This window comes from Salvia miltiorrhiza, chromosome 6 (assembly GCF_028751815.1).
Source record: "Salvia miltiorrhiza cultivar Shanhuang (shh) chromosome 6, IMPLAD_Smil_shh, whole genome shotgun sequence".
Taxonomy (NCBI): domain Eukaryota; kingdom Viridiplantae; phylum Streptophyta; class Magnoliopsida; order Lamiales; family Lamiaceae; genus Salvia; species Salvia miltiorrhiza.
In genome coordinates, this window is record NC_080392.1 from 42,597,453 (window position 1) to 42,617,519 (window position 20,067).

The 20,067-nt window shown below is 37.9% G+C and overlaps 2 protein-coding genes and 2 long non-coding RNA genes across 4 annotated transcripts; all 4 read left to right on the forward strand.

Moving 5' to 3' along the window:
* The first annotated feature begins 4,455 nt into the window (after window positions 1-4,455).
* Window positions 4,456-6,838, forward strand: LOC130989712 (uncharacterized). Its single transcript, XR_009090724.1, has 3 exons — window positions 4,456-4,707; window positions 5,898-5,958; window positions 6,575-6,838. It is a non-coding gene; the product is annotated as an uncharacterized LOC130989712 (long non-coding RNA).
* A 2,309-nt stretch (window positions 6,839-9,147) lies between these two features.
* Window positions 9,148-10,420, forward strand: LOC130990988 (uncharacterized). Its single transcript, XM_057915195.1, has 2 exons — window positions 9,148-10,311; window positions 10,394-10,420. Exons 1-2 carry the CDS (start codon window positions 9,148-9,150, stop codon window positions 10,418-10,420), a joined length of 1,191 nt encoding a protein of 396 aa, XP_057771178.1.
* Window positions 10,421-14,179: 3,759 nt separating this feature from the next.
* LOC130989714 (uncharacterized) lies at window positions 14,180-16,557 on the forward strand. The gene is made up of 3 exons (XR_009090725.1): window positions 14,180-14,431; window positions 15,622-15,682; window positions 16,299-16,557. It is a non-coding gene; the product is annotated as an uncharacterized LOC130989714 (long non-coding RNA).
* A 2,247-nt stretch (window positions 16,558-18,804) lies between these two features.
* Window positions 18,805-19,961, forward strand: LOC130990989 (putative receptor-like protein kinase At5g39000). Its single transcript, XM_057915196.1, has 2 exons — window positions 18,805-19,030; window positions 19,089-19,961. Exons 1-2 carry the CDS (start codon window positions 18,805-18,807, stop codon window positions 19,922-19,924), a joined length of 1,062 nt encoding a protein of 353 aa, XP_057771179.1. The 3' UTR covers window positions 19,925-19,961.
* The last annotated feature ends 106 nt before the right edge of the window (window positions 19,962-20,067 follow it).

The window sequence follows — 20,067 nt, forward strand, 5'->3', positions numbered from 1 at the left end:
AGTTAGTCTAAACTATTAAATGTAAATTTATGTTCACATCAATAGAAATTTTTTGGATTCTTCTCTCCACAAAGACCATGCAACATATGTTTTTTCATTAATTCAAATAACTCAGAATCTTTTTCTTCGTCGGGAACTTCAACACACACAAACTTGTCAATTTCATTTGTAGAATTGATCTTATTTTCAGACATGTGGTAATCCTCAATTTGGAATTTCAATTACATGAATATATGCATCTACATGTCCAAAATTTATTTTTTGTTGTATTTCCTTTCGTTCTGTGTTGCATGTCATTGTGATAAATAAAATTGACTTTCTAATTCTTTGTACTAATATCAATGCATCAAGATATATGTGTCTAATATCTAATGTTGGACCCCCGATAAACGTTGCAAGAAAAATAATTATTTTGCCAACTTCATTCCCTCACTACAATTCTCCTTTGAAAACATTATCAACAATTCTTTGATATAATTTTTCTCTCATACTTGATTGGTTGTGGCTATAGAAATATAGTCTTGTCGTCTCCAATTTTATATACATATCAACAATAAATTGTTGTAACAATCTTCTTGCTAATAAAGTATGGGTTCCTTTATATTTAAGATTTGTAGTTTATAGCAAATATATATATTCTTGACATGATACATTCTTATTATTTTGCTTTATGACACTTGTGAAATTGAAAGAATACATCACAAACATTTATTGAAATAAAAATGAGTTGGAGATAGAAGACAATGTCTAGGAGATCAAAGGAAAAGACTTCATTAAATTTTCAAGGTTCTCGAATATATGGAGAATCGAGATTTATAGTCAATATTAAGTTGTTGGTTTAGATTAGTTGATTCAAAATGGTGGCAAATAACTTTAATTAGGGATTAATTGATTCAAAATTTGATTGCAAATAACTTTAATAACTTTTCAACTGTTCTTATCTTTACTTTATTGAAAAAATGAGTGGATACTAGAAAGGATCATAAGACCCATAATAATATTTTATTCTATGTCTATCACCTAAATAAGCATGAATCATGATATCTCGCTCAAATGGTATTGTTGTCATTATTACCTTACAATTTGATTTGCATGTGGAGATCGAATTATATACTCGTTGATCTAAGTTCACATATTTGGATATATGAAATTCAACATTATCCATTGACAAACCTCCCTTTTTTCTTTTTATTATAATTTCTGGATTACTATAGTTATGATGTTTTTTGAACTTTCCATATATAGAAGAATAATCTTTCAATCTTCAAAAAACTTTTACATATGGATTGACCTCCAAAAATTTTGTGACATTCTTCACTACTATTTAGGATATAATTTGTTCATTGTGTTCTCTACTCGCTTCATGTTTCATAAACATAATTGAAATAAGCCAGGAGTTGAATCTTGTGGGATCAATTCCGAAAGATCATGATAAACCGTTCCTTGTGCTAAAAAATAGTAAATTCCTTCTCTTGCAAATGGAATAGACAATTGTATGAGCGGATATTTCTTCGAAAATCCATAGATTCTTGTGAACAATTCTTCAGGAATTTCATAAAAAGGAAGTATAACTTTTTCATTATCACAACAAAAAGTAGCCTCATATTGATATTTCGCAGCACCACAATAAGTGCAATTGGAGCACCGCAATAAGTGCAATCGGACATACCTTTTTTAATTTATGTAGCACCGAACCTACAACTATAAACAATAGATTTAAATATAATAAATATTATTTAATGTATATCTATAAATAAATATTATTCTCAAAACATTGTATTACTTACTATTTTAGGTTAGAACGTTTCCTTTTCATTTCTTTGTGGGTATATCTATGCGGCTGTAATATTACGTACAATATTAAAAAAAGATTAAGAAAAAAATTCCAACTCATGTATAGCCAGATGGTTTGGCTATGCCTAAATTAACCTACTCTATAAAAAATAAAATTCACGCATCATGCTATGTTGGCATTATATTTTTTGGTGTTGTTGAAGAAATTTTTTTAGCTAAAGGCGAGCTTGATGTGAATGAAGAATTGCGAGTACTCATACTTTAGAATCAAGAAGAAAAATAATACAAAACTTGTAGAAATATATATGCTCAAATTAATAATAATTCAAAATTAATCAGAATTATATAGTTTGAATCAAAATATTGATAGGTTTATCAAATTTTGAGACACAAAACGGTCATAATACAGAATAACCATGTAACTTTTTTTGATAATTATATGAATTGAGATTTTTTACATTAATTAGGTAACGACTCTATTGCATGCATATGATTAGCATACAAACTTATTGTAACAGCCCGGCTCCAAACTTGACGGTTGTCCCCACAGACCAATATGAGTCTTTTCTAGCGTGTTTTGTCCTCACTCGCACGCTCCCTGAGAAACTTCCCAGGGGGTCACCCATCCCGGAATTGCTCCAAGCCAAGCACGCTTAACCTTGGAGTTTCTTCCGTTTGGGCACCAGAAAAGAAGATGCATCTTATTGATATGAGTAGCCCAATCAAATCCTTTAAGCTCTCCTCGAATATGCAGTCCCATACCTGCATATTCTCGGAATCCCTCTCGTTCGGGTGTGTTCCGGTTCATCCCTGCGCCCCTCCGCTTGGAAGTCTTAACCGGAGCCGCTCTTTGTCCGTGCCTCTTTGCACCGGCGATCACTCCGTACTTCGTCCCCGGGCGTCACAGGCCCACCAGCTTCCGCGAGGTTCAGCTCTGATACCACCTGTAACAGCCCGGCTCCAAACTTGGCGGCTGTCCCCACAGACCAATACGAGTCTTTTCTAGCGTGTTTTGTCCTCACTCGCACGCTCCCTGAGAAACTTCCCAGGGGGTCACCCATCCCGGAATTGCTCCAAGCCAAGCACGCTTAACCTTGGAGTTTCTTCCGTTTGGGCACCAGAAAAGAAGATGCATCTTATTGATATGAGTAGCCCAATCAAATCCTTTAAGCTCTCCTCGAATATGCAGTCCCATACCTGCATATTCTCGGAATCCCTCTCGTTCGGGTGTGTTCCGGTTCATCCATGCGCCCCTCCGCTTGGAAGTCTTAACCGGAGCCGCTCTTTGTCCGTGCCTCTTTGCACCGGCGATCACTCCGTACTTCGTCCCCGGGCGTCACACCTATATATGCGAAAAGAGCTTAAAAGAGTAAATTATTTCACTAACTTATTTATGATGAAAGGGTAAACGAAAGAGGGAAGAAAGAAGAAAGTAGTAGTAATTTTGAAGAATTTGAACTTATTTAGAATTGTGATTAGTGTAATTCTTATATGTTTATAATAATAATAATAATAATAATATGATATTACATCATTGCCCTTAAAATTGATTTAAAAATAGGGACATAATAGGCAAATCAAATTTTATAAAACAAGACTCTTTTATAATAGGTATATAGATTTATAGGGTGATCACTTATTTACATTTGTATCTTAAGATTCAAATTTGTTGTTTGAGCAAACCACAAGAGAATATAGATTGAAGAAAACTTCAAGAAAGGGCTTACACATATATGAACTGGGGTGGCATGTAAACTACAAATTTTCTGAAATATTAAGAGAAAAGGTGCAGATAAACCCTCCTAAATGTAGCCCTTATAGCGTATACCTCCCCATTCTCACTGTGCATGCAACTAAACCCCCCCAACTCAAGAAAAAGGGTGCAAATACCCCCCTCGCCCTAACCTCCGTTTTCTCACCGTTAGTCGGTTTTAATGCTCCTTAATCAATCATTTAAAGAATAACGAGATTTTAATGTGTATTAATAAAATAATTCTTATATAGTTATATGAGAACTGAATCATGGATGTACTATATGTACATATATTTTATAGAATTTATTTCATTTCTGTTAATGTAACACCCCGTGTTTTGAGAAGCTATTTGTGCCCTAGCTCGAATTTAAATTGAGTTTTAAATAGTAGCTAGAGGAATTATGCACGTGGGCGAATAAATGAGATAAGAAATTTTTAGAGTTTAATAGGAGGCGATATTATTTTCCCGAGTCTTATAAATTCTCTTATTGAGAAACCTATCTTCGCACTATATTTTTATTAAAATGTCTATGTGACATAAATATTTTACTTGGTAGAATATTCACATATGATTTATTGATGCATTGTTATTATGATATTAGATATATCATAATAGAGATAATTTTTCCTCACATGAATAAATATATTTTCATGAGATATATTTTTCTCACATACTAAATAAGAGTTATAATTATTCAAGTATATATATATATATATATATATATATATATATACACACCTATCTCTCTTTCTCTCTCACTCTCTCTATCTCTCTCAATCTCTCTCACTCTTTCTCTCTCACTCTCTCACCCTTACGCAGCACTAGCTCCCTCCCCACTCTCCCACATTATTCTTCTCTTTCCCATCAATGGAAATCACATGCACCATTAAAGAGTCCCTAAAAAGCTAATCTAACTAGCCAACTCATTCCTCCACACTTTAAGCTCACAAGCACATGCACACCTCTCTCTCATCTCCCTCCCTCTCTTATTCTTCTTTATTTTCAGCAGCCCTCCTCCTCCTCCTCACTCCACCACACTTCTTTTTCTTGTTCCACCAAATATAGTAAGAACTAAGGTTTCTTAAAGTGTTCATCTTCAAGCTCAAGCTCCAAGCATACTACGCATCATCTTCTACTCCACCTCCATTGATCTTGTTGGTAGCAACCTCAATCCTCCTCTTATGTTATATATATATTTTCTTGTGGTATAAGCATGTATATTGATGCATAATTGAAGCATGATGAGTTATTAGTGTGAAAATGCATGAGAATGGTGATGAAAGTATAGATCTATGATGATATGTGTATATGTTGTTGTTTCAACCATTTTGAGAAGTTTTCTTACGTTCTGGACTGATCAGTCGACGAGGTTTCCCTCGTCCAAAACTCTTCAAACTTTTACAGTGTGTCGATATATGTGTCTTGAGGACGCTGGTAAAATTTCAAGTCATTTGGACTTCTTTTACTACCTTTTTAAAATGCAAAACTTTTACTGCGCATGTCCACCGGAAATTTAGAAAGGCAGTCCCTAGAGTCACACTTTTCAGTAACTTTCAAAAACATTCAGCCTCCCAAATTTTTATGGTAGAAAGATACATGTATTATACTGATTTACACCAAATTTCAAACCATTTGGCCAACGTTTACTATTTTTCAAAAATCATAGCTTCCAGTCGTGCAAAACTGCCGAATCTGGTAGACTGTGGGAAAACACCCATATCTCGTAAACCACTTGGAGTTTTTCACTCTACTTTTTTTTAAATAAAACTAGACGCAGAAAGGTTTTCAACAGTGTAAGTCTCGAATCTAGGAGATTTCTGAGTCAAAACAGTTTATTCGTTAAAGTTGAGGCAGAGCAGAATGATAAACTGTAGGAGTCTGAAAATTTCTACTTTGTAATTGTTTTGAGGATTTTAAAGTTTTGGTGGATTAATACACCATGTTATGTCATGAAAATACTACTAGAAAATTTTATATTTATTTCCAAGCTTACGTGAATATTTGGGAATTTACTTACAAGGAAAAAGATTTCGAGTTCATAGGATTATTTTTTTTAAGTCATTTGACTATTGTGATAAATCGTGAAAATGTATTATGTGGAAATTGATTATTGCAAAGTATGAATGACTATTTGATGTTTATGAATGCTATTTACCTAGGATTGAGAGTCTTTTAATTGGATAAGATATCTAATTAAATTGAGAGGTCCAATTGGGTAAATAGTAGATAGGTTATAAGATGAGATTAAGCATATGATGAAAGCATAAGTATTGAGATATTAGTTAGATGAAATTCTAACTAGAGTTTATTTTGTCTCATGACAATCTAAACCACGTGCGCCACCAAAGGTTCGAGTGACGGCCGGCGTTAGTACGACTCTGAGCGTTACGTCATCGACCCCTGAGACAGGTGGGCTTTATTCTAACTCTATTATGGCTAGCTACCATGATAATGAGTTCAAATGCAAATTCTTATGAAAATGAAGCATGTTGAAGCATTATTGATGAATCTTATGAAAATGAAGCATGTTGAAGCATTATTGATGAGTATTATGAAAATTGTCAACTTGCCATATTTATTATTGATGAGAATGAGATATGGTATGTTGCCTCTATGAAAGACATGATTATGATCATGATGCAAGATATCGGCCTTTGACTGATTTATATGACAGTAAAGGTTTTGTGCGCAGAGGTGACCGTGAGCCGTCTCTAGTCGGCCGGTCACGGTGATTTGAAGGAGGCCTCCTTCTCTTCACCTTATATATATATTATATGAGTTCTCATAGTTGGCACATACCGTGAATATATAATGTCTGCAGACTAATGATATTATTATGATGATGCAAATGAGTTTATGACAGAAAAACATGAACAGGTATTTTTAATCTCAGTTAAATCCTGTTGATGCATTGAAAAGGGCAAGATTGACATATAGCTCTAAGAGCAACATTTCAATTATTTCCGGCATGAGTCCACTGAGTGCTTTTTGGTACTCAGCCCTGCATGTATTTCTAAATGTGCAGGTCTGGCTTGGCGCGAGGATGGGTGAAAGCTGTTGGAATTGTCAGTTGGCTGTGTCTTTCCTATGTCTCATATTTATCTTTATAAGCTTTGACTCTATAAGAATTTGAACTCCCTGCTATATGTCTTCACACATATAGTAACGCATCTCGCTGCATAACTCTGATGAAACTCTTTATTTAATTTGCTTATGTCTGTAATATCCCTTAAGGGAAATACTTCTCAGACCCTTGCTAAGTTTCAATGGCTTAATCATGTTTACCCAAGCTAGTAATTATTTTGGTCTTGAAATCCTTCTTTAAAATGAGTAAAGTTTGCAATTGCTTCCGCTAAAACAAGATGTATTCCTATTTCTTTCACTATTTCTTTTATTAGTCGTACGATACTTGGTATACGCTATCACTGGCTATATCGGGCTGCGACAGAGTGGTATCAGAGCAGCTCGTCTGCTCTGAGTATAATCTCTTATAGAGTTTTTTTTTTTTTATTGAGTCTAAGCTAGAGTCTTAGACTAAAAGAGCTATGTCACTGACAAGAGCCAACACCCCATCTCCGCCAGCTTGACGAGGTATGCAAGTTAAAGTTTAAAGTTACTTATGAGCATGAGATATGCAATTGATAAGTTGATGATATTTATAAGTTGAGAAAGAAGCATGATTAGTACATGATGCAATATTATTGATATCTGGTTTTGATTGACTGGATAAGTAAGATGGTGGAAAATTTTTATTGGAATCAATATTGATACCGATACACTACGAGAATCCTAGAGGAACACCGACAAACGAGTATGTTATTGAGTAATAAACGAGTAAGTCATTCTTGACTTAGTAACACGAGTTGTTATTCTAGCATGGCAGACAGATTCGACATAGTACAGGCTTTCTATGACTGTACTTTGGAGCACCACGAGACTATTGGAGAGTTCTTAGCACGCTTCCACCACAGGTGGATTGACGCCGTAGAGCATGGAGTCACGGCCCAGCAGGCCATGCAGATACTACCACATAGGATGCCACCCCACTGGCAGGCTTGGTGTCATTTTATCGCCCCAGACTTCTATAGCCCGTTGGCACCGGGAGGATTTGAGGTGCGATTCCCGGAGTACCTAACCATTCTGTTGAGCCGGTTCGTGATGTATGCGAACCCACCTTACTTTTACCTGACGGAGAGTGACACCCGAGAGGGTGAGGTAGAGAGTCAGCCTCAGGGTCTTCTTGAGACTGAGGATCCTTTTATGGCATTGGGACTAGACCTCCTTATCTTCCAGCCGATTGATGACCCTATTCCTTCACTTCCTCAGGGCACTCTGCCCGAGGAGGAGATTTCTCCTATTGATATCTTGGTTACCCCTATGACCATAGACACCACTGAGGCCATCGATACCATCGAGCAGCTGATGAGCCCCATCCGTGAGACCCTCCCTGTTCCTCCCCTCCCTACGGTTGGAGAGGGCGAGATTGCTATGGCTGATGTTGATCCATTCGCACCAGGACCTTCACGACCCCAGGGGACAGCTAGAGACATGGAGGACGACACAGGATCAGTCCCAGTTGTTGGGACTCTCATCTCACAGCCTTGGATCTTCCTAACATGGGCCAGGCCTTCGAGACGGACGTCCCTCGAGGAGATCCGATTCGAGAGAGAGCCGCCTTCGACCCTTTTCACCGTGCCGACTCTGACAGTGAGGATGGTGTGCCGTATGTGCCCCGATTGGGTGACGCTCGAGCAGATGTCGGTGATGATGCTACGGAGGATGGGAGTGACGATAGTAGCCGGGGTGATGGTAGAGGTCATGGGTGGATATGGTTTTGATATGATGGTATTTGAATAGAGATGTATATATATGGTAGCTTTGTTTAGATAGCCCCTAGATTTGGCTAACAATGGATAGTTCCATCCCAGACCAGGGTTTGTACTTATTTTGTTAGGCCCCCATAGTACACGGGTAACGGATAGTATCTGTACCCAGTTGTAGGGCTGCTTGTACATAGAGGCAATATTGATGCAGTAGCTAGGTCTTTAGCAGAGTAGTACTTTGTACTGACCTATAGCAGTTTATAGATCATAGTATACATTTTGTACAAAAGAAGTCCTCGCTGAGGCAATTTTCACGGTATATACATGATGGGCCAAAGTGGCCATTTTTGACTAAATGAGAAATGTGATTACTTGTTTTGATGCATTGTTATGATGTAGTTGTCAATTTGTATACATTGATTGAGAACCGAGTACTTGATGCATTGAGTATACTCTATGTGATAATGTATGTATATACATATATATATATATATATAAGACGCATGGTATGTTGTGAATTACTCAGCCATAAGACTAGAGTAAGATGATCCTTGTCACATAGAGGAACTTATCTTTTGACCCAAACTTGTAGATTGTCATAATGCCTCCACGAAGAGTGAACAGAGATACACCCGAGAATGAGGAAGAACCCAGAGAACCTACGCCGCCGCCTCCACCTCAAGATAGGAGAGTGGAAGAACTTTTCTTAAGACAGAACCCACCGACTTTCGCAGGCACGGGAGACCCTGCTGAAACGGAAGAATGGATTCGTGCTATGGAACGAATCTTTCGATTTTTGAGATGCAACGACGCACAACGTCTTATGTGCGTGTCTTACCAGCTGAAAGGAACCGCCGACTATTGGTGGGAAGCAAAGCAGAAAACTATGACCCCGGAGCAGTTAGATGAACTCACTTGGGAGCTTTTTAAGACTGCTCTATGTGAGAAGTTCATACCCAGAAGCTATAGGAAAAAGAAGGAGATGGAGTTTACCACCTTAAAGCAAGGGAATAAAACTGTAGTGGAGTACGATCGACTATTCTGCGATCTGGCCCGATATGCACCGTATAGAGTGGATACGGATGAGAAGATGTCCGAGTTATTTTGCGCCGGACTGCGACAAGAGATAAGAGTTGTATTGGCAAGTCAAACGGCACTTTCCTACGCCGAGGCCTTGAACAGAGCTCTAGATATGGAGCTAGCAATGCAACCAGAGAAAATAACACACACACCAACGCCTCCATCAGCTCAATATACGCAAGTATCAAACACTCCCTACTCTAACCAAGGACAGAAAGGAAAACGCAAATGGGAAAATCGTGGAAATGAGGGTAAAAAGCCATGGCAAGGTCAGAATGTCCAGGCTCCATTCGTGAAAGGCGATAAATTATTTTATGGTGGACCAGCGACCTCACACCCCGGACACCAAGGGATACCCCCTTGTCCTAAGTGCAACAAGTTACACACAGGAGTGTGCAGAGCTGGAAACCCAAATTGTTTCACTTGTGGGAAACCAGGGCATTACTCGAGCCAGTGCCCCAACCGACAGCAAGGGATGAGTGGAGGAAGACCCAATCAGTTTCCAACCCCACAACTCAGAGCAATGGAGGGAATTCTTCCTCTACCTCAACCACTACAGCAACAACCTTTTCGCCGTCCAAACCAGCCTCATAAGCAGCTACCTGCACCGCAAGCAGGAATACCACCGCAATATCAAAGGATGTATGCTATCAATAAGAAGAATCAGGATAAGAACCAAGGAAACTTAACAGGTATTGGGGAACTGAAAGGTGTACCCATTGTTATTCTCTTTGATACTGGAGCATCACATTCTTTCATCTCATATACTTGTGTGGATACGTTAGAGCTGAATGTAGAACCAGCCCAGCTACACTTAAGGGTAGCCACTCCCTTAGGGAAGATCACCACCGTGACACATGTGTGTCCTAACTTAGAATTCGAATTAGGACCTCTTAAGCTTAAGGCTAAGACGTTGAGACTTCTGCGCATGTGGACCACAGACATCATTTTGGGAATGGACTGGTTAGCAGAACACCATGCGGTGATACAATGCGAGCAGAGACGGATATCATTCCAGCCACCTGGCCTGGAACCTACATGTTTTTATGCCATCAATAGGAAATGGAAGAAGACACCTATCATCTCTGCAGTGCAAGCGAACCAGATACTAAAAGAAAAGGGCGCGACAGCATATTTAGTATACTTGAGCCAAGAAGAGGAAGCACAAATAAAGATTGAAGATGTACCTATAGTGCGGGAGTATCAAGACGTTTTCCCTGATATTCTACCAAGTCTACCCCCGAACCGACAATTCGAATTCACAATCGACTTGGAACCTGGAGCAGCACCAATATCCAAAGCACCATATAGGATGGCACCAGCAGAATTGCAAGAACTGAAGTTGCAACTACAAGAATTGTTGGACATGGGATTCATTCGACCCAGTGTTTCGCCTTGGGGAGCACCGGTCCTGTTTGTCAAAAAGAAAGACGGAAGTTTAAGATTGTGTATCGATTACCGGGAATTAAACAAGGTGACCCTAAAGAACAAGTATCCTTTGCCACGTATAGACGATTTGTTTGATCAACTTCGAGGAGCACGCGCTTTCTCAAAGATAGATTTAAGGACGGGATATCACCAATTGAGAATACGACCTGAGGATATTCCAAAGACAGCATTCCGCACGAGATACGGACACTATGAGTTCATAGTGATGCCTTTTGGATTAACAAATGCCCCCGCCGTATTCATGGATCTCATGAATCGAGTGTTTCACGAATATTTGGATCAATTCGTGTTGGTATTCATAGACGACATCTTGATTTACTCGAAGAATGAGAAGGATCATGAAGAGCACCTTAGAACCGTGCTAGAGAAGCTAAGAGCTGAAAAGCTTTATGCTAAGTATAGCAAATGTGAGTTTTGGCTACGAGAAGTCAATTTCTTAGGCCACGTCATTTCAGCTGCAGGAATCAAAGTGGATCCTGCCAAAGTTCAAGCAGTGCAAGAATGGAGATCACCAACGACACCTCACGAGATTCGTAGCTTCCTAGGATTAGCAGGCTACTACCGTCGTTTTATACAAGATTTCTCCAAAATAGCCAAGCCTATAACTCATCTGCTCAAGAAAGAAGTCAAATTCTTGTGGACAGACGAATGCGAACAAAGCTTTCAAGAATTGAAGAAGAGGTTGACCACCGCCCCAGTACTAGCCGTTCCAGAAGCAAACAAGGAATATACCATATATACAGACGCATCAAAGAAAGGACTAGGTTGTGTACTGATGCAAGAGGGAAAGGTAATAGCTTATGCCTCGCGACAGCTTAGGCCACATGAAGCAAATTACCCGACACATGACCTAGAGCTAGCAGCAGTAGTGCACGCATTGAAAATTTGGAGACACCACCTTTATGGAGTAAGATGTGAAATTTACACCGACCATAAGAGTCTCAAATATTTCTTTGAACAGAAGGATCTGAATATGAGACAAAGAAGATGGCTAGAATTGGTCAAGGACTACGATTGTGGAATCAATTATCATCCAGGCAAAGCCAACGTCGTGGCAGATGCCTTGAGCAGAATGGAACGAGCCAAGTTAGGATGTATCCTAACCAAGGAGAATGACTTGGTTAGGGAATTCGAAAGGTTAAGGTTGGAAGTGGTATTTCCACCGCAAACCACAGATTTGATCATGGCGACACTCAGTGTTACCCCCGATCTAAGATCAAGGATTGTTAGTATGCAAAGAGAGGATGAGAAATTGGAAAGATTGCGAGTGAAAATCCGTACCGAGAAGCTTGAGTCATACCAAGAAGCAGCAGATAATGCATTGATGTTTGAGGGAAGAATCTGTGTACCCAATGATGAGAAATTAAGAAATGAAATCATGAGCGAAGCTCATGACACGCCTTACGCAGCACATCCGGGAGGTACAAAGATGTACCAAGATTTAAAAGCAAGATTTTGGTGGGAAGGCATGAAGCGAGACATAGCTTCGTTTGTAGAACGATGTTTAGCTTGTCAGCAAGTGAAGGCATTACACCAACGACCTTATGGCAAATTACAACCGTTAGAAATCCCAGAGTGGAAATGGGACCACATTGCCATGGACTTTGTCACTGCCTTGCCAAAGTCGAATAGAGGGAATACCGCCGTTTGGGTGATCATAGATAGATTGACGAAAAGTGCTCACTTCATACCGATTCCTGTCACAAGTGGTTCTGAAAAGTTAGCTCAAATATACATTCGTGAGATAGTACGTTTACACGGAGTTCCAATGACGATTACCTCCGATAGAGATACAAAATTCACCTCACGTTTTTGGATGAGCTTACACAGGGAATTGGGTACTAAGTTGAATTTTAGCACAGCTTTTCATCCACAGACGGATGGACAGTCTGAAAGAACTATACAAGTTTTGGAAGATATGATTCGGACTGTAGTGTTAGATAGAGGAGCTCAATGGGAACAAGTGTTACCCCTGATTGAATTTGCCTACAATAATAGTTTCCAAACGACTATTAACATGGCACCATATGAAGCCCTCTATGGAAGAAAATGTAGATCTCCGCTTTATTGGGATGAAGTAGGAGAAAGAAAAGTGTTAGGTCCTGACGCAGTGGAAGAAATGATCACAACTGTGAGACAAATTCGGCAACGAATTAAAGAAGCTCAAGATCGCCAAAAATCTTATGCCGACACTAGACGCACAGAGATTCAGTTTGAAGTGGGAAGTAAAGTCTTTTTGAAAGTTTCCCCTTCTCGAGGGATTCACCGATTTGGTATAAAAGGAAAGCTCAAGCCTAGATTTATAGGCCCATACGACATATTGGAAAAAGTAGGCCCTGTTGCCTATAGACTCGCGTTACCTCCAAATTTCGCGAATGTTCACAATGTCTTTCACGTGTCGCAGTTGAGAAAATACGTGTTTGACCCGAAGCATGTTATTCATCGAGAGGATATATCTCTTGAACCAGACCTGAAATATGAAGAAAGACCCGAAGCTGTGTTGGATAGAAAGATCCAACAATTGAGAAATAAGTCACTTGCCTTAGTCAAAATACAATGGAGACATCACGGGCAAGAAGAAGCAACTTGGGAATTGGAGGATAAAATGAAGGAAAAATATCCAGAATTGTTTCCCGAAGGTGAGATTTCAAATTTCGGGACGAAATTTTTTTTAAGGGGGTAAGGATGTAACACCCCGTGTTTTGAGAAGCTATTTGTGCCCTAGCTCGAATTTAAATTGAGTTTTAAATAGTAGCTAGAGGAATTATGCACGTGGGCGAATAAATGAGATAAGAAATTTTTAGAGTTTAATAGGAGGCGATATTATTTTCCCGAGTCTTATAAATTCTCTTATTGAGAAACCTATCTTCGCACTATATTTTTATTAAAATGTCTATGTGATATAAATATTTTACTTGGTAGAATATTCACATATGATTTATTGATGCATTGTTATTATGATATTAGATATATCATAATAGAGATAATTTTTCCTCACATGAATAAATATATTTTCATGAGATATATTTTTCTCACATACTAAATAAGAGTTATAATTATTCAAGTATATATATATATATATATATATATATATATATATATATACACACCTATCTCTCTTTCTCTCTCACTCTCTCTATCTCTCTCAATCTCTCTCACTCTTTCTCTCTCACTCTCTCACCCTTACGCAGCACTAGCTCCCTCCCCACTCTCCCACATTATTCTTCTCTTTCCCATCAATGGAAATCACATGCACCATTAAAGAGTCCCTAAAAAGCTAATCTAACTAGCCAACTCATTCCTCCACACTTTAAGCTCACAAGCACATGCACACCTCTCTCTCATCTCCCTCCCTCTCTTATTCTTCTTTATTTTCAGCAGCCCTCCTCCTCCTCCTCACTCCACCACACTTCTTTTTCTTGTTCCACCAAATATAGTAAGAACTAAGGTTTCTTAAAGTGTTCATCTTCAAGCTCAAGCTCCAAGCATACTACGCATCATCTTCTACTCCACCTCCATTGATCTTGTTGGTAGCAACCTCAATCCTCCTCTTATGTTATATATATATTTTCTTGTGGTATAAGCATGTATATTGATGCATAATTGAAGCATGATGAGTTATTAGTGTGAAAATGCATGAGAATGGTGATGAAAGTATAGATCTATGATGATATGTGTATATGTTGTTGTTTCAACCATTTTGAGAAGTTTTCTTACGTTCTGGACTGATCAGTCGACGAGGTTTCCCTCGTCCAAAACTCTTCAAACTTTTACAGTGTGTCGATATATGTGTCTTGAGGACGCTGGTAAAATTTCAAGTCATTTGGACTTCTTTTACTACCTTTTTAAAATGCAAAACTTTTACTGCGCATGTCCACCGGAAATTTAGAAAGGCAGTCCCTAGAGTCACACTTTTCAGTAACTTTCAAAAACATTCAGCCTCCCAAATTTTTATGGTAGAAAGATACATGTATTATACTGATTTACACCAAATTTCAAACCATTTGGCCAACGTTTACTATTTTTCAAAAATCATAGCTTCCAGTCGTGCAAAACTGCCGAATCTGGTAGACTGTGGGAAAACACCCATATCTCGTAAACCACTTGGAGTTTTTCACTCTACTTTTTTTTAAATAAAACTAGACGCAGAAAGGTTTTCAACAGTGTAAGTCTCGAATCTAGGAGATTTCTGAGTCAAAACAGTTTATTCGTTAAAGTTGAGGCAGAGCAGAATGATAAACTGTAGGAGTCTGAAAATTTCTACTTTGTAATTGTTTTGAGGATTTTAAAGTTTTGGTGGATTAATACACCATGTTATGTCATGAAAATACTACTAGAAAATTTTATATTTATTTCCAAGCTTACGTGAATATTTGGGAATTTACTTACAAGGAAAAAGATTTCGAGTTCATAGGATTATTTTTTTTAAGTCATTTGACTATTGTGATAAATCGTGAAAATGTATTATGTGGAAATTGATTATTGCAAAGTATGAATGACTATTTGATGTTTATGAATGCTATTTACCTAGGATTGAGAGTCTTTTAATTGGATAAGATATCTAATTAAATTGAGAGGTCCAATTGGGTAAATAGTAGATAGGTTATAAGATGAGATTAAGCATATGATGAAAGCATAAGTATTGAGATATTAGTTAGATGAAATTCTAACTAGAGTTTATTTTGTCTCATGACAATCTAAACCACGTGCGCCACCAAAGGTTCGAGTGACGGCCGGCGTTAGTACGACTCTGAGCGTTACGTCATCGACCCCTGAGACAGGTGGGCTTTATTCTAACTCTATTATGGCTAGCTACCATGATAATGAGTTCAAATGCAAATTCTTATGAAAATGAAGCATGTTGAAGCATTATTGATGAATCTTATGAAAATGAAGCATGTTGAAGCATTATTGATGAGTATTATGAAAATTGTCAACTTGCCATATTTATTATTGATGAGAATGAGATATGGTATGTTGCCTCTATGAAAGACATGATTATGATCATGATGCAAGATATCGGCCTTTGACTGATTTATATGACAGTAAAGGTTTTGTGCGCAGAGGTGACCGTGAGCCGTCTCTAGTCGGCCGGTCACGGTGATTTGAAGGAGGCCTCCTTCTCTTCACCTTATATATATATTATATGAGTTCTCATAGTTGGCACATACCGTGAATATATAATGTCTGCAGACTAATGATATTATTATGATGATGCAAATGAGTTTATGACAGAAAAACATGAACAGGTATTTTTAATCTCAGTTAAATCCTGTTGATGCATTGAAAAGGGCAAGATTGACATATAGCTCTAAGAGCAACATTTCAATTATTTCCGGCATGAGTCCACTGAGTGCTTTTTGGTACTCAGCCCTGCATGTATTTCTAAATGTGCAGGTCTGGCTTGGCGCGAGGATGGGTGAAAGCTGTTGGAATTGTCAGTTGGCTGTGTCTTTCCTATGTCTCATATTTATCTTTATAAGCTTTGACTCTATAAGAATTTGAACTCCCTGCTATATGTCTTCACACATATAGTAACGCATCTCGCTGCATAACTCTGATGAAACTCTTTATTTAATTTGCTTATGTCTGTAATATCCCTTAAGGGAAATACTTCTCAGACCCTTGCTAAGTTTCAATGGCTTAATCATGTTTACCCAAGCTAGTAATTATTTTGGTCTTGAAATCCTTCTTTAAAATGAGTAAAGTTTGCAATTGCTTCCGCTAAAACAAGATGTATTCCTATTTCTTTCACTATTTCTTTTATTAGTCGTACGATACTTGGTATACGCTATCACTGGCTATATCGGGCTGCGACAGTTAAACCAAGTGAAATTCGAAAGGAGTGGTCAGTTTGAGTATAATTCAAAAAGTTCAATTCTCAATTAAACTGGTTAACTGAATTAACCGATTTTTTTCTAACAAATTCAGAAATTGGGCATTAATCGGTTAACCGAAGTATTAACCGGTTCGATTACCGGTTATGAAAAGGTTGCTTATCCGGTTCCGGTTAACCGGTAAACCAGTTCGGTTAAAACCGAACCGGACCGGTTACCAGTCCTAGCGGAGATAAAAAATTTATTAATCAACTATCATAAACTGCTCGAGTGAGAGTGTGTGATTATCTGTGTGATCTTTTATCAGGACTGGATTAAACTGGTATTAGGATTAATAAATTAATTGTGCGAATTTGATTAACAAAGTTACATCTCTAGGATCAGTATATTTATTTATTTTACTTTTATTCTCCATCTTATATTTTTGATTTTTCTTGAATATTGCTAGATAATTATTAGAATTGCTTAGAGTATTTTCGGTTATCAGTTCATGTGAATATGATACTCGATTGTTATATATGTTATAATTGTATTGTGTTAATTGTGATATTTTGTTGCTAATAAAGCAGTGATCACATGTCTCTCTGTATTTATTATTGTAAAAGTTGTCCTTTGAATTTAAGATTTGGTGGGAATGAAAAACATGTTCTTTTGTTCTTAGTTTTCCTTCCACCTTTTCACTTTTACTCACTGACGTCCTTAAAAGTGGCGCACTAATTATAATGGTTGTTTAATTCAGCGTTTTTCTATTGCTTTTCATTAATGGAATGTTGTTTAGTTCTATCCTCTCTCTTCTCGTATGTTACATTAAAAAAATGCACTTCTCATATTTACATTGCTTAATTTTAATTAACAACACAAAAAATGATAAATTAATTAACAAATTTTGAATTATTCATCAAATTTAGAGATGGCAATGGGTCCGAGACCCGGTCCAGATCCGCGGATCCAGACCCTGTTTTCCGGATTTGGACCTTGCAAAATTTGGACCCGACGGATCTGGACCACTCTCTAAAATATCGGATCCGGATCTGGAGTAGATGTTAGAAAACCCAGATCCGGTCCAGATCCGGATCTGGACCCGGTTATATTTAAATATATAATATTTTTATTTTTTATTTTTATCTAACCCTAATCTAAACCTAAAAGTCTAACTTCACAATTAGAATTCCTAATTTCCTTATTAATTATGCATAAAGATATGAGAGTTAGATACAATATGGGGCATATTGCATGATTCGCATTATATTAGGATTATTAGGATTATCATTATATTAGGAGTATTATGTTATTTCTTATTTTGGATTGTTTGGTTTTAAATGAATTATGGTGTTCTTATTATTTGGGATTGTTTAGTTTTAAATGGATTATGGTGTATTTTTTGTTTAAATGATTGTTGAAACTTTAGGCAATTGTTATGATTTTTATTTTAATGTTTAATTAGCTTAGAATTTATTTTAGAAAATAAAATGATATGGATCTGGGTCTGGACCCGAGACCCCGTGGATCTTATGGATCTGGGTCTGGATCCTATTTTTTTGGATCCAATGGATCTGGACCGGATCTGGATCTAAGTAAAAAAATATGGATTTGGATCTGGACCAAGCAGGATCCGGTCCAGATCCGGCCCATTGCCATCCCTAATCAAATTATTGTTAAACATCAATGAATTAATTAGTCACAATCAATTTTAATTAACACACATAATAATATCGACTCAAACACCATTCACAACACACTCACCCAACATTTCTTAAAATCCGCACTAGAAAAAGTAAAGAACACTGATCATGGACGGGTGGAATATTATTCAAAATAGTGAAGAAATTAAAATAGATGAACAAAGACCATATACTTTTCATTAATTTTATGTTAAGAAAAAAAAAATAGAGGCATATAAAAATTATTCTACATTATTTTGTTATCATATCAGCAAATACCTTTTTTGTTTCATTATAATTTTTTGTTGAGACCCATCAGTCTACAAAGGTCAACTTACTCTGCTTCTTCTCTTCCTCCTCAATGCATATACAAAAGCAGCAACAAGCAATAATCTACTTAAAACCATGACCCGACTTTCCATTAACTGCGGCTCGGCCGCCACTTCTGCGGCGCTCAACGGCAGAGAGTGGATCGGAGATATACGACCAAAGGGATCATCGCTGCTACAGATAAAGGGTTCATCAACCACCTCAACTGTCACACATAGCTCCATCTCTGCTGATCAAGCTCCCCACAAGACGGCGAGAATCTCTGCTTCTCAATTCTCCTACGCATTTCGAGTTAGCCCAGGTGAGAAAATTCTCCGCCTTCATTTAGGCTGATCACCTCCACAAATATGCCAAGGAAGGTCTCACTTGGAAGCAACGCCTGGATATCTGCATAGGCACTGCGCGAGGCCTAGACTATCTCCACACCGGCAATGGACTCATTCATCGCGATGTCAAAGCTTCAAACATACTCATGGATGAGAATCTCGTGCCCAAGGTCTCGGATTTTGGGTTAGCGAAGCCGGAAGATCGAAGCAAGTTACAGAGCCATGTAAGCACCAAAGTTAAGGGAACGTATGGATACTTGGACCCATATTATTACAGTAGCCGCAAGTTAACAAGGAAGAGCGACGCATACGCCTTTGGTGTGGTGTTGCTGGAAGTATTGTGTGAGAGACGACCAATGGATCCGCGGTTTGAAGAGGAGTACTGCCTCACCAGGTGGGCTGGAAACAAGATTAGTGAGGGAGAGGTTAATCAGATTGTAGCTTCGAGTCTGTTGGATGAAATCCTACCAGATAGCCTGAAAGTATATGTTGAGGTTGCTGAAAGATGTTTGCATGATGAACCCAAGAAAAGGCCAACAATGGCTCAAATTTTGGTGCAGCTCGAGTTTGTGCTTCAGCATCATGAGAATGGGAGGATTGCAGAGCCAAATCACGTCGACATGTTTCCATCAAATGATATGGTGTCACCTGCAAACACCGAGCAATCAACAGAAGCCTCTTCTCCTACAAAACAAACTAATTCAAATTATTTTCCAGCTAGACAAGATGAATGGAGGGAAACAACACATTATAAGGCACGTTTTCGGGCATTAGATACATTATGGAACAGGTTAAAACCATCTAAGAGAAAAGAACTCAGCTTATCATCAGGTATATGTTCATTCTCCAACTTATTATCAATATACTGAGTTGTGTATTCCAATGGTGCATTTATTTTTGATGGATAAATTTATCATGGGAAAATGAAGGATAACAAAAATTTATGCCTTTAAATGTCTTCTTTCTTTTCCCACATGTTATACAAATGTAAAAAAAGAAATGAGGCATTTAA